General features: G+C 39.3%; 1 protein-coding gene across 1 annotated transcript in view; it reads left to right on the top strand.

The window, feature by feature from the left end:
* The window catches only part of RORB (RAR related orphan receptor B), a 50,832-nt gene that overhangs the window by 17,540 nt on the left and 18,709 nt on the right, over positions 1-14,583 (top strand). Inside the window, 2 exon segments of the mRNA XM_009479883.2 lie at positions 12,382-12,503; positions 13,788-13,920. Coding sequence (XP_009478158.2) covers positions 12,382-12,503; positions 13,788-13,920 — 255 coding nt within the window.

Below are 14,583 nucleotides of genomic sequence, written 5' to 3'. Positions count from 1 at the left end.
AGTTGAGATTACCAGCTTATGATTTCTTAAAGATGAGAAAAAAATATTAGCGAACAGTGTTGTGGAGAAAATACATTGGTTAAGGGTTCACTCCAGATCAAATTGAAGTGTGCCCTATAGCTGTGTGTATTTATGTGGTCAATAAGGCACCACTAGAGTGTGCAGGAAGTCACATAGCTCAGCCTATATAATTACAGAAAAAAGTGTTGTTTATGTATATTTACATGGCATTTCTTCGACATCAGTGCTATTTGAAGGTACCCAATGGCTTAGGGTGCTTGCATTTCTATGAAAATTAAAGTCAAAGAATAAGGTTGGTAGGCTGGGGCTTGATCTTCCCTTTCCCCAGCCCGTCTGACCCTGCTCTGCGGTGTATATTTTAAGGTGGGCAATATAGCTCACTAGGGCAGCCTCGTGGTGAGAATTGGAGAAGCCATCACCTGCCCTACTCACCAAATCCACCATAACGCACAGCACTTTTGACCCTGACCCATTGACTAGAAAATGACAGTAAAGCAAAACCTTCAAAATGTTTTAAAGACTGGCTTAGGATGGGTATGTAAAAGAAAAGCCCTCTTGGTAACTGCAAATGACACCCTGTGCATATGTAAGCCGTAATTTAGCTGGGTTCATATATTCATCTCAGGACCTACAGCAAACAATTTATGTACTGTAAAGTTATTAAATTTCCATTGCTGCAATATCATGCAAGCAGGAACTTAGCACTTGGTTTGTTCACTATCCCATCCTGAGAGGAGATCTTCACCTGGAAATATTCCCAACTTCTCTGCTGAGGATATATTTGAAAGCAAGTCCCACACCTTTCTCTTTGCAGTACAAATTTTCCCGTTAACTTTAGAAGAACTTAGTTTATTCCTCCATGCCCATACTGTTCATGGGTGTCCGCAGCACTATATGTTGCATATGGAATGTACATACCAGCATCAGACTGATGTCTTAAAAAGTATACTGTGCCTCTTGAAGGTGGCAAAACCACTGCTGCAATGTGATAAGCATTTTTTATCATTATTCTTTAACTCCCTTTTCTGTATCTCCAGGATTCATTCCCTCTGCCAAATCAAGTGTTAATGGACAGCTACTGAACATGTATTGGTCAGTTAAATGTTATTTGAAGGGACACTGTGGGGACCAGCACACTCAAACTGCAATGAACTCTAACTAAAACGTGTACCTAAGGTGATATTAATGTCTATGTTGATGTTCCTTTTATAAGGCCACTGCCCACCACACAGTGAAGCAAAAATGATGGTTTTGTGACTGTAGTCCTGCGTGATGTTTCTTCACCTCTTTTTCTAAGCCACAGTTTAATATCCCTCCTACCAAGATGATAGTCAAATTTTGCAGGGCAGGTGTCTACAGCCTTACAGCTGTATTTCAGCAGAGCAATGTTGCCATCTAGTGAGCAATTAAAAATGTGCAGCATATGCATTTCTGCGCAGATACCCTTAGGGTACTATATCTTACCGTCATTACCTCTTTAAAGGTGACAATCAGAATAAATTAATATTTCAGTTCTGTACTCATTTCAGTTCATGTGACAAAACTTAGAACTTCTGCTATTTTTTTTTAGCTAATTAATTTTTCCCCTTTTCGTACACTCAAGAAGAGAACACAGCATGCCAAGATTTAAAACTAATTTGACAGCGTTGCTCAGTCAGGAAATGCTTCAACTTCATAAAAAATGGACAGAAAAGTGAAGGAATAAATTAGAGCATTATGATGCTGAAGCATTCTAGCTGAACTGATGCTGGAGTGAAGGGTGTTTTTTTATATTTGTAGATTCTGATTTTTTTAAGCATATATTTAGAAATAAATTTCACCAATAATATCAACAAATAATTTGGCAGAAATGTTCAAGAAAATGTAATATTTTTGAAAGTTTGTAAAATTTTCTAGTTCTATCTTTTCCTATGTCCAAATTAGTAACCTCTCCTTATTTGTAAATTTAGACCAAAACCAGCCTAATTACAGATTTACATAAAGGCTTTAATGAGCTTGTGTTGCCCAACCCAGTAGTTTAAATGATCCAAATATTCATAAATAACTGATTATGTAGTTATCTTTTACTAAGTTCATATTTTAGCATATACTTATTTAAGAAGACTTAGGGAGGGCAGAGTTTGTGTTATAACTCTTGATGTAGATTTAGAAAATAAAGACTGTTTTCTAGAAGGTACTGTATTTAAGCACCATTTTTTTCACCCTGTGATTTTCAAATCACCAAGCATCCACTGCCTCACAGTAACTGCCATGGACTTTGGATCTGTCGCATGTTGGTTCTGGCAGTCCTGCTCAACTACACTTAACACAAATTATAGCAGTTCAATAAGCACAATGCAATATGCCTTTTTACTAACTCTAGTTCAAATTTATACAGTAAAGTAATTAATATAAAACTATTTGAAAATGACGTAGATAGCGTAAAGGTATACCTCAGACTGGGTTTTCCTGCAAATTATAAAGCTTTTTGGCTATTTCTGAAAGCAATTTGAATTCTCTTTCAGTTAAGTCAATTAATATCTCAAATGCAGGCCAACTAGTAAAGTCACAATAATTTTACCAGTGATGGCCATTGGCAGTGTTCCTATCTGGGGTTTGATCACACTACAGACCACATACTATAGATGCTGCAGAAAATGCCATTTTTAAATATTGCCCTTTGTGTTTATTGTGGGGATAAGTGTTGCAAGTGGGAATACAATCAATAGTTCTGTTCACAGAGAGGTAAAGTTTAATTACTTCTGGCATATGATGCATGTTTTCAAGAAACAAAAATTTTCTACTGACTGTGTTTTTCTGCAGCACCCAAGACAATGAGGCCCCATCTTAATTGTGGTTATGACTATTTGAACAATATAAGCAGCTGGATTAAGCAATTAAATTAATAAAATCAGTGACGTCTTTTAACTGAGATTGAGGATGAGGAACATTCTGTGATCTTTTTTTCTGTTTTACTTACTTTTCAGATTGTTTTACAAATTAATTAAAAAGATGCAATTAAATGGCATTGAAAACAACCTTATCTATAGCTTACTTTTCTAAAGCATGATAATATAGTTCTTTAAAGTAGGTACATTTCTAATCCGTTAAAGCTAGTATACAAAATTCCTCCTTCTCTCAAAAGATAAGAATATTTTCTTGCATAACCAAACTTGACAAAATATGTTCATTCTATTGAGAATCCAAAAAGCAGTTAGAAAGCAACCATTTGTAGCAGTCAAAATATGTAAAATACCATATCATACTTCCCATATATTACCATACATCATGACAGTCTTCTCAGGAATAGCACTGTGCTGTGAATATTGTCAGATTAGAAATCACACAAAAAGATCAATGTAGAGCTAATGGTGTAACGAGTACTGAGGCTTGCTGTTGCTGCCAGTCATGGGAATAGGCTGATTCCCTATCGTATGCTTCAGAGCAACTATGTCGGTAGCAGAAGAAATGGTAATTGGCTTTTTGCAAGAAACCCTCAAAAAGAGAAGGCCAGAGCAGGTGCCAGAGCCCGGAGGGCCTGGACCATGTGAAGGATGTTGTCTTGCAGAGTTGTGTCTCACACACAACCCACGAGGAGGCAAACATAGCACTGCAGATGAGAATTAAGAGGGCAAGGCAGTGATAATTTAGGAATCACTGTAGTACATGGAAGTGCCATACTATCTGCAAAAATTGGTATGGTTTGAATTAGTAATGATATGCTGCTTACTTCCTCATTTGAGCAACCCCTTTATCTCCATGTTAGTGCTCCCTGTCTTTAGTGTTTGTATATGTTGTTTCTGGGCAGTAAGCACCAACAATATGCATACTTACCTTGTGCTTTCTGAGAGCTTAATCTGGGGCCCACACTGTATTTCTTTGTCATCTTGGACAACATTGTTCGATTGTTCTTTAATCCCCAGGCACAAAGAAGCCAACAGAAGCTTCATTTTACAATTTTTTTTCTTTCCCGGTACACATGCAACATTCTAAGTTTGACTTCGCAAGCCCATAGTTCACTTTCTCATACTGCGTGCCTTCTGCCTGGCAGATTTCATCACTCACTTCATGCTTTTCACTACTTTCCACCTTATTCTTGAGAATAATGTAGTTCTGCTTGTTATGCAGTTTGTGATGTTATTCCCAGCTCTATAGGTAATGATGTCGTTCTTCAGTCCATTCAGTTTTGATACTTTATTTCACAGAACAGCGACAATTCTTTTATACAAGAGTGAAAAGATAGGCGAAAAAGTTGGAGTGAAACACACAGAAGAAGCACATGGAAGTGTTTAGAGGAAAAATGCAATACAACAAGACACAGGGCTCAGACAAAGGCTGAAACATTATCAGAACACAGTTTTTATAGTGCAGTAGTCTTGCAGGGATGAAAGTCATGTAAATTGGAATAGTTAAAGCAAGGTATTAAGGCATGGAGCACTTTCTTGTGTTCCTTTTTGACTGTATGGACATTTTTTCTCTTGATCAGTGAAATCTCTGGCATTGCTTATCATAACCAAATTGTTTCACTTCCTGACACTATACACTGACATCACTTTGATCCAACTCAGTTGCCACACTACAGGAAAATAGAACCATAATAGAACATTTTGTCATCACTTTTTAAAGCATTTCTCTACCTAGATTGCTTAAAATCCTTATAAAAGGCTAAATATAAGCCCGTGACAGTGAAAGAATTACTAAAATGTATGTCTAACCTCACCCAGCCTTTTGCAGACTATGACAGAGCAAACCATTCCAACCCTAGTTTAAAACTCTTAATATTCCAATTGTTCCATGCATATTTCTAGGTTTTATAGTGAACAATGTCCACTCCAAGCAATGTTTGCTTAATTGTAATAAATGAAACTACATTCTTTTTTCAAAACAGTCTCAATTTTAATATAAAGAACTCTTTGTGTGAGCTGTGCTGGAAGAAGTTAGGAAACAGCTCATCTCAATAAATTTCTGATAATTATATGGTGCCTGTAGAGTCCACGTCCCGTAAGCTCTAGCTGTTGCCTTGGTTAGTGCTTTTGCTGCCAGCTAAATGATTTCTAATTAGTACAAAATATACGGGTTTTTACTAAATTGGCTGAGACCCAGGAAAAGTATTATTAAGTGGAGACCTTTAAGCATTTATAAAGATCCTCTAGGATTTAACAGATTCCTGGGTCCATCCTCTAGGTTCCTGCAGATTAGGACTTCATTCAATTGTATTGTCATTTCTTGTAGTTTATTAGCATTATTTGAAAGGCAAATGAAACACTGATTTATTTTGAAGGGAGAGAGAGGAAATACAGAATTCACACACATAACATTGCCTCAATGTGCAATCTGTTCCTGACAGTAAGCATTCAATAACTTGAACACAAGGGAGGGTTATTCCTGAACTAAATTCAAGCGCTTCTGGTCTTATGTGAGTGTTTTAGTGTATCATATCATCTTCCTAGGCTACATATTGTGTAGTGTTACAGATTTATTAAACAAAGGGGGGTTATGGAACTTGCTAGTCTATCTATAACAGTTTTTGAAAGGGAAATCTTCTGTGCATTATGACATTGAGAATTCTAGGGACAGATGAAAAATGGGATGAGCTGTTTGCAACCACTCTTAGGAAAAAGTGTTCCTGCTTTTCTGTGGAAAAAGCTCAGACTTTTCAGCCAGTTCATTTTAAAAAATTGCGACCCATTATTCATGTTTGACAGCAACCACAAGACATACTTGCGCTTTATTCCCTGCATCACTGCCTCTACCACTGTCTCAGAATTTCTTGAGGTAATCTGTGTAACGAAACCAGTTTGCAAAACTTTTCATTTTGCAGTCATAATACCCTTGAATTAGGGTACAGAAGAGTGTTGATCTGATACTAGCTTGGCATTATTTTAGGTCCTAGAACGGAGATTTTATTTAGAATGTCTAGCTGGAGTTTTGATAGTTGTATGAACTGATATGCATGCTTACAGCAGCCAGCCAAAGCTGTGGTGTTATTGCAGCATTAATTCAAAGTGGATCCCTGTGAGAGCTCAACTTAGGATATAAGCTGAGATGAGCTCTTAGCTACTCAACTGGATCCTAAGGGTAAGTGGCAAATTAAAAATTCATTATTCATTTTAATTGAGAATGATTATCAGTGTTTTAGGAGACACACTTCAAAGTTCTTCAGTTCCCAGTGCAAAAGAAGGGAATGCTGAGAAAAACTAGAGTCTCTCCTGAGAGAAGAGAGACAAATGAAAGAACTAAAGAGCCTGTAGGAAACACACACTGCCAAGTACTGTGGATAATTTCAACTTAGCAGGCCAGATTCACAGCTGATGAATGTTGTTCGCAGTCCGTGGAGTTATTGCACCCATGCCCACCAGCATTGTTCTTGACCCCAAGTTGGAGTTTTTCCTCAGTATTGTAGTTTGAGATCTCTGAATATTACAAGGAAATTTCTGAAAAAGACAGGACTGACTCATCAGCTGATGATAGACCCCTGCAGGTCTGTACTATGCTGATTTATATTATCTGGGTTGCAATGTTCAGTTTTCTGTATGTACTTAGGATTTAAGCATCTCCTAACCCACTGGTGCAATACATGTTTGAGCTATCATAACCTTTGGACAGTGCCTTTTGTGAGGTGTCTACTGAAATCTAAAATCAGAAATTACAGTAGGGGGAAAAAAATAAAGGGGGAAAAAAAAAAATTCCAGCAGAGTAGCCAAAACTGGAAACAGAAAAGGTCATTTGCTGTTCTAGAAGTTGAGAGCTGTAGTCCCAAGTTTATGCAGGTAGTGTATAGCCTGTGCACTGTTGCTCTTTCCTTGTAACATATGCTTTTGGCCTGTTTTTCTGATGGCATAGGGCTTTTGCAGTATTGCTGTCTGCCCAGTCCTTCTGCCAGGACCATCCAATACTTCTTTAGCTACTGTCCAGCTTCACTGAAGGGAAGCAGAGGTCTCAGACACTTGGGTTCCCACCAGCTATGGAAAAGAGGCTACTCAGCAGGTGAAGGAGTCAACAACCTTAGGGGAAGACAGAAAGGCAGAAGGGGCCCATGTTCACCCCAAAAGGTGGTGGCTGCTGGCCAATCGACCTGAGAAGATCAGCCCCTCATAAACGTTCATGGTGCCACTTACCCAGCCAAACATGGGGATGGGAGGTCAGAGAAGGAGTGGCAGCTGATACTTGGCACATCTGTAAGAAACCAGGATGGGTTTGTTGCGCTAATTCTGGTATAGCTTACTTCAGTGTTCACTGGGCCATCTTTACAGAATCAAGTCTTTTAGTTCTCTCTCTGTACAAATGTAGGCCAGAGTAGGTACAGGTAGGCCAGGCCAAATTTAAAAGCCATTTCTTTTGCTAAAACAGCTTTGATCTCTCGTGGTCCTCCTCATCCCTATCTTTTCTATGTTCTATATTCCACATTCACCCTTCAGATGTTGCTTTTCACTGATAGCTTCATTTAATTGTGTTAGCACCAGTGAGATCTCCCATTATGCTTCAGGACAGTTCCCATCAATATTTGCACGTGGCCTCTTTCAGGTATTGACCTCAACAATCTAATTCATAACCACTGAGCCACAAGCCAAGGACCATGTTCTGTAGATGTTTATGTATTCTGTTACCATGCTCCCTTGCACATTGTACAGCCTTTGTTTCACCCACAATACAAGTACATCTTTCTGTTACATTTTTGTTGCTCCTTTTAGTCACTGACACCATCTTGTGTGATGTGTTGCGTGTCGCAGACCATAAAATTATATACATGAGCACAGTATTTCTTTCAATAATCTCACAATTTTTTCTCTGAATAAGAACAAATCTTTTTGACAGATAATTCTTCAGCTTCCTGATGTACACTTTTCAGCTGCTTCTTCTCCTACTATGCATTTAACTTTTTTTTTACACTGCTGCATTGTGAAATCCCAATTAATTTATCTCCCCATCCAGCTGGCACCTTTCAGGGCCCCACCAGCAGTACCCAAGCTGCTGTGACAGGAAGGGCAGCGTTCCCACCCGCTGCAGGGCACAGAGGCCAGCCTGACCTCTTGGGTTTCTGCTCTCCAGTTGCACCAACCAACAATATGTAGGTTTTCTTGTCACCCCTAAGAATGGATGAGACTTTATAGCTAGCATAGTGGGCCTTTATAGAAAACGAGTCAGACATATGCAGGACAGAAATGCAATATAAGTGCTTATTCCAGGACATATCTTGTTTGAGTATTTCTGATTTTTCAAGACCTCATATTGGTTACAAGTATTGACTGTTCACTTGATTGAGTATGTTGTTTCTAGTTTATCTCTCTGGAAGCAAATACTCTTTTCTAGACTTTTTTGGTTTTTTAAATGAAAGATAGCATTTGTACAAAAAGTGTCTGCTTTCCATGAAAAATTTCAAGGTACCAACACTAAGAAATCTTCAGATTTAGAACCAAGCTGTCTAATGTAAATGCTTCTATGACACAGTGCATGCTGGACTTCAGACACTGGAACATGCTATTTTCTGTGGGCCATGTTTCCCAGACAGAGTCAATCTGCTAGGATATGCTGTGGCTTTCAGATTCCCTGTGGTATCACGGAATATCAAGCGATCATGATGCATGGTAGGAGATATAGCCCTAATATAATAAAGCCAGTATATAGACAAAAAGGGAGGAGTGAAGCACCTAGTCAACATTTGTGTTTACATACTATGGCAGATAAGCTTTACAAATCCTGCAGTTTACAGCTGTAGTTATTATAATGCTGGTGGTGTACTGTCATGCAGGCTCAGTAATTCTCTCAGGTGGAATTATTAATTTTCACTCAACACTTGAAGCAGTTGGTTCTTGTAAAATAAAACATTGATTCTCACACCTGAGTGGCCAGCATCATCTATTTTGTTCTCTTTTTCATAAAGCAAACCTTGCAAACCTGCTGTAACTTATGTAAAATGGAGGCTGACAACATTTCAAGCAGAAATGCAGTTCACATTGAGGTCACGAAATGGAGTTGTCTTTCATAGTCCCTGCAGCCCATCCTAACAGGATTCCTAGTTGTGTCCCTGCAGCTTCCCAGTGTAAGGGGACCCTTGAAATCTCTGGCTCAAGATTTTTGAAAACACAATGGACAAAAGTCAAGACTTGATGCATGGAGTAATGGTAGAGGACTCTTCTAGCCTGGAGAACAGGAGGGACATAACTGTTGAGCATCACCCCAGCAGGTTATCTCCATAGGGTTGAGGCCACAGCCTCTGTATGAAGGCAATAGCTCTCTTCCCACAGTATGAAGCTGTTTGCTCTCTTTCCTAATTTCCCCTTTCTTTCTAGTTCTACTAAAAGAATTAATCTATCAAACTTGGTTGCCAGCATTGATTCAGAGCTGCCAGGTCTCAGAGATATATATCATATTTTGGGTACAGCACAGTACCTGTGCCATGTGACAGGGCAGGTTTACATTAGATGTCAGTACTTTATTGCCAGTAGTTTAGGAACTTCTTTCTGCATGGGATTTGCCAAGACAGGTACTGTTTCCAACTTCATTAGCAAAAAGATGCTAAAATCTGAAAAATTCAGAAAGAAAGGCTATGGTCTTTGAAACCCATTGAGAGTGATATTGTTTGCTTTGCCTGCACTGGATCTTCTGTTGCTGGACCATCTGAGAAGCCGAGACAAGCTTATACTTCTTTTACGTTTTGCATCATGTCAGCTCTGCACACCCAGCGTATGCTATACTTGCATAAAGCTTCCAGGGACCACAGCACTGAGTGTAAGCAAGCAGTCTCCTCTGCTACTTATGCTGAATGAGCAGTCCCCTCCTCCCCTGAGACCCAGTGTACCCTTTCTATCACACAGTCAGCCTTGCCTAGCCTGCGGCGCAAGAGTTTCAAGCCTGTCTTGCACCTGATTCCTCTTTGGATGTCAGCATTCTGAGCTGCTGCTTGCTGTGATTGCCCTAGGCCTTCTCACATCTAAATGGGTTTTAATGTCAGCTCAACATAAGCACAAGTACATAAGGAAAAGATGTATGGGGGTAAAACACAGGATGCCATCCCTACAAAACCCTGAAGAGTTTGTCAAGTCTTCGGTCCTAAGGTAAATACATAAATAGTAGGAAAAGGAGTGAGGCTGGGGACCTTTGCAGTAATGTGGAACTGCTAAGTGTATTTTGAGGTCAGTGAAATGAAAAGGTCTTATTTTCAGATTGTCAACATCAGGTCACCTTATCTGATTGAAAATCTGCCTATGTAATAATATTAAAGTATTTGAGGTATTTATTGTAAGCATCTTCTTTATGTCAAGAATGTGAATAGTTCCAGCTTTTGTAATAAATGGTGAGGCAAGGAGAGCTGGGCTAGGAAGCACAAGAGCAAAAAGACCAACCAATGGGTGCAGAGAGCAAAATCCTCCACCATTCAGGCTGCAGAAGTGTGACACAAGTTGAAATCATAGTTCTTTCACTGGTGTTTTAGGTACAAGCCATAAATGTTCCTCTGACTGACTATACCTCAGTTCTGTCTGGTTACATTCTTCCAGGAACGTAAGTGGCAAAACCTACAGCATAAGCCTGATTTCTGCAGATATATTTACTGTGGCTAAGGATGTTTCCAGAAAGATGACATTGTTAAAACTGTACTTTAAATAGAACAACATGGGGGTAAACCCCTGAAATTTGATCTTTCTAAAAAAGGTGGGATTTACTTGCTTTTCTTGGTTAAAGAAATGCAAATAAACCTTTGCTGAGCCTTTAAAGAAATCTGTTTAAATTCATCATCCCTTTATTCCAACATGACCATTTATCTGTAAGGTTTTTACTATAAAATGCAACAGCTTACCATCATGGGTTAAGGCTTGCATCCAACCTTCCATAAAAGAATGATGGATAGATCCCTGTACTCGCTAATATGCACTTTTAGTTATCTTTATACCTGAGTCAATTCTTCCATGAGGAAACCTAAAGATAGCATTGACCTTTAAAGGGATACCTGTAAAGAATGAATTGAGCAGGTTTTATTGTTCCTACAAAAATCTGGAACTCTTTTGTGTTTTCTTCAGTGCCTTTCCACTGAGTCTCAGCTTATTAACTGTGACAGGAGCATAGGTCTCTCTCCTTTAAATAAAACTCCTATAGCAGTGATTACAGGGAGCATATACATGTTTACATCCATTTTTCAGCATTCCTTCTTGCTGGTGTTTTTAAATTCAGTCAACATTTGGCCAAAGAAACAGTCTTATTTTGAGACTTTAAGCACCAGATCCACCCACTCTATGAAAACTGTTGAGGATGTGAATGAATAAACGATGACATGCCTAGTTCTTTCTATTTCCTATGCTCAGGTTTGGCTAATGCATTGTCAATGTCCTTTCCTTTTTGACAAACATGTTTTCTGTGAAATGCCAGTTCTGCCACAAGGACTTCAGTTCAGTTCTGTGACTTTGACTTTGTTCCATTATTTAAAAGGTATTCAGCTTAAGCGATATCTTCAGGCTGAAGCACTGATCTTCATTAGACATATAGGTCTCAAAGCTGCACAGTAAGATATCATAACATTTCTATAACATGTTTTATCAAGACATGTCAACTTCCAGTGCTAATGAGTTCATGCTGGAAATTTCTGTGAAAATCTTTTTAATCCACTCAAGTGACTTAAAGGGCAATGATCTACTTTAAAATACTTCCCTGAGAAGTTTACTCTTAGTTTCAGTGGGATCTCAGGCCAGCACTGAATGCTTCCCTTTCCCCTCGCATCCTGCATTCCATGCTACATAGTAGTTTCTAAGGCTGCAATTTCAGAATAACTTTAAGGTAACTCAATCCTGTATGTGAAATCTATTCCCCCCATCTCTCCTTCTAAAACCCAGGTTACTAGTTCCAGCTTTCACCTCTTGCTAGCACCAGTCTCTATGTTTGTGTTCATTGACCTAAATCAGAAATTGATCCAGCTGAATACTAACTTGAGAAAAGAGAAGAGAGATCTGTTTCCTGTTTCTCTGATATGAGTCACCCCAAGGAAATGCAAATGCCCATGTCAGGATTGAGCAGCCAGAGCTGGGCAGCTGCACAGGCTTGGGGCAGACAGAAGTGATCAAGTAACCAAGGTCTTCAAATGACATTTATTTAAACATGGCGGGGGGAAGAAATCACTTCTAGAGTGAAAAGATTTTGAATAATTTCACAAGATTCATTGTTATTTTCATGTGCAGATTCACTATTTATCAAGCATCCTTTGGCTTTGGGTTGAATATTGAAATACTTTGCAACAGTCATCTTCAGAAATAAAATTATAAGAAAGGTAGCATTGGAAAAAAACCATTTTTTTTTCATATCTGCATTTTCCTACAACCCTAATGTTTTCAACATTTTGCTATTGCAAATCACTGTTCACTGTTTCATGCAAGCTACTTTTTATTCTCTTTGCAGATCGAATTGCACAGAATATCATTAAATCTCATTTGGAGACATGTCAATATACAATGGAGGAACTACACCAGCTAGCGTGGCAGACTCACACATATGAGGAAATTAAGGTTTACCAGAGCAAGGTACAATCCTGTAATATGCTTTTTCTTCTGCTCCCTGTGGTTTGAAATTGTTAACAGTGTAATGTATTTGGCAAGGATATGCTGGTGAGTTTGACATAGGTCAAAATAGGCTTTTAAATATCTTTGAGCAGCTGGTTACCAAAAGCAAAGGAGCAACACTTCATAAAAAGAAGCAGCAGCTTTCCAACATGTTAGGATGTTTGTTGAGGTCAAAGCTCAGGCATGGTTATGGAACCCAGCTTTCCATGCTTTGCTTATTACCACAGGTCTAAACTTCATGCAGAAATTCAGTGACTTTAATGTGATCAGTATTAGATCCTCTTTTGTAAGGATTTTAAGAAAATAAGACAACCTGACTTTGTTTCTTTATCGTTTTGAAAACACATCCCCTTTTTATGTGAATAGCAAATATCTGTCACTTATAGACAATAGATCATGACAAACTGAAAGTATTCCTTAAACTGAAGTTGTTCAAAACTGGGTGGAAATGTGATCTCATTACACTACATTTTTGTTCTACCTCCAAGATTCTCAGGTCAAGTTCAGACTATTTCCCACTGGCACCTCTTCAGATGTAGTCTAGTCAACAGAAATCTTTGTGCCTCTTGCACCAGCATTACTAGCAATGATTCTTCAATCAGATTTCAGTTGGCACATGAGCTGATCACACAAGAGACACAAGAGACTCCAGCTTGTTCTTTAAAAGCTGAGGGGCTGTGCAGCACTAGCAAGAACAAAAATAGACCACAGCTTGCAGGGCTGTGGCATGCAAACCAAGAGCATCAGTTTACATTGCACACTTGTGTGTGCAAGGAAAATGATTACCAAGGAGACAAATTTTGACTCGATCCGTGTTCAGTTTGCAATGATACATTAATTATATATTATTTTAAGTTTCAAACTAGCAAAAATATTCTGTTGGATAACTTAACAGCACTGTGCTACTTCTCCCCTAAGCATACTCTGGGATGTTTACATTGTTTGTGCCACTGTTTGTCTATCTTCCAAAACCAAACATTAGAACCACATTTTAACATTGGACAATGTATTCTTCCCCTTTGAAGAGGCAATGACAGAGTTCAGATCACTGGGGCAATTGGCTTGTGAAAATAGCCTTCTAATGAAAACTGTGGGGTACCTTGAGAAGCAGAGGTGCTGCTGCCTCTGCCTGGGGATGGGGGGGAGTCTGAGGAGTGCACTTTTCTGTAAGGCCACCTGAAGAACTTAATGCATTGATGAACCCGCTTGATCACTGTTTTGCATTTCTGTGTGTTTTCCCGGCAGACCAGAGAAGCTCTGTGGCAGCAGTGTGCCATTCAGATCACCCACGCTATCCAGTATGTGGTGGAGTTTGCGAAGCGCATAACAGGCTTCATGGAGCTCTGCCAGAATGACCAAATTCTCCTCCTTAAGTCAGGTGGGCAAACACCAGAAGCTCGACACTGGTTTAGCACACAGCACATTAGAAATGTGCTCTGTTATTTTGTTCTACAAATCATTTTAATTTTGAAGGAGCTCTAATTTCAGTCTGTTTCATTAGCTACATTAACCCTTCCCTATTTTTCCACATTAATCATGTTACTGCCTTCTGATCCCCTTCCCTCTACAGTCAGTAGTGGTTGTTAAGTACACACACACACGCAGTCATTGCAGAAACTGCAGTCTCCAACCTGACATGTGGTGGAAGGACCCTGCAAATTGAGCTGGTCAAATCAGTCATCTGCCACCCTGTAAAATCCCCACTTGTCATTAGTGAAACAAACGTAGGCTCACAGGGCCCTGCCTCTGTGGTCATCTCTAATCTTTCTAATGAGACTACAGAAATACCCTCGAGCCACTGCACAGGAGGGAAAATCCCTGCTGGCGCCAGTTGGTTTCAGAATAAATGAGAGCGGATTACAGCAATGTGCTCCGGCCATGCTCTCTGTGCGTGCCTGGGTGTGCACGTGTGTGCATAAGGGCAAGGGGGAAAAGGGTTTCCTTCCCTGTTGTGGGACTTGGTAATTTCTGTCCTCTGGAAGAATCACAACAAGATTTATCGTGACTATGTAGTAACACCACCAAACTCAGGAGGACAAAA

Source organism: Pelecanus crispus, chromosome Z (genome assembly GCF_030463565.1).
Source record: "Pelecanus crispus isolate bPelCri1 chromosome Z, bPelCri1.pri, whole genome shotgun sequence".
In the NCBI taxonomy this organism is placed as follows: Eukaryota; Metazoa; Chordata; class Aves; order Pelecaniformes; family Pelecanidae; genus Pelecanus; species Pelecanus crispus.
This window is presented reverse-complemented; position numbering and strand designations above follow the sequence as displayed.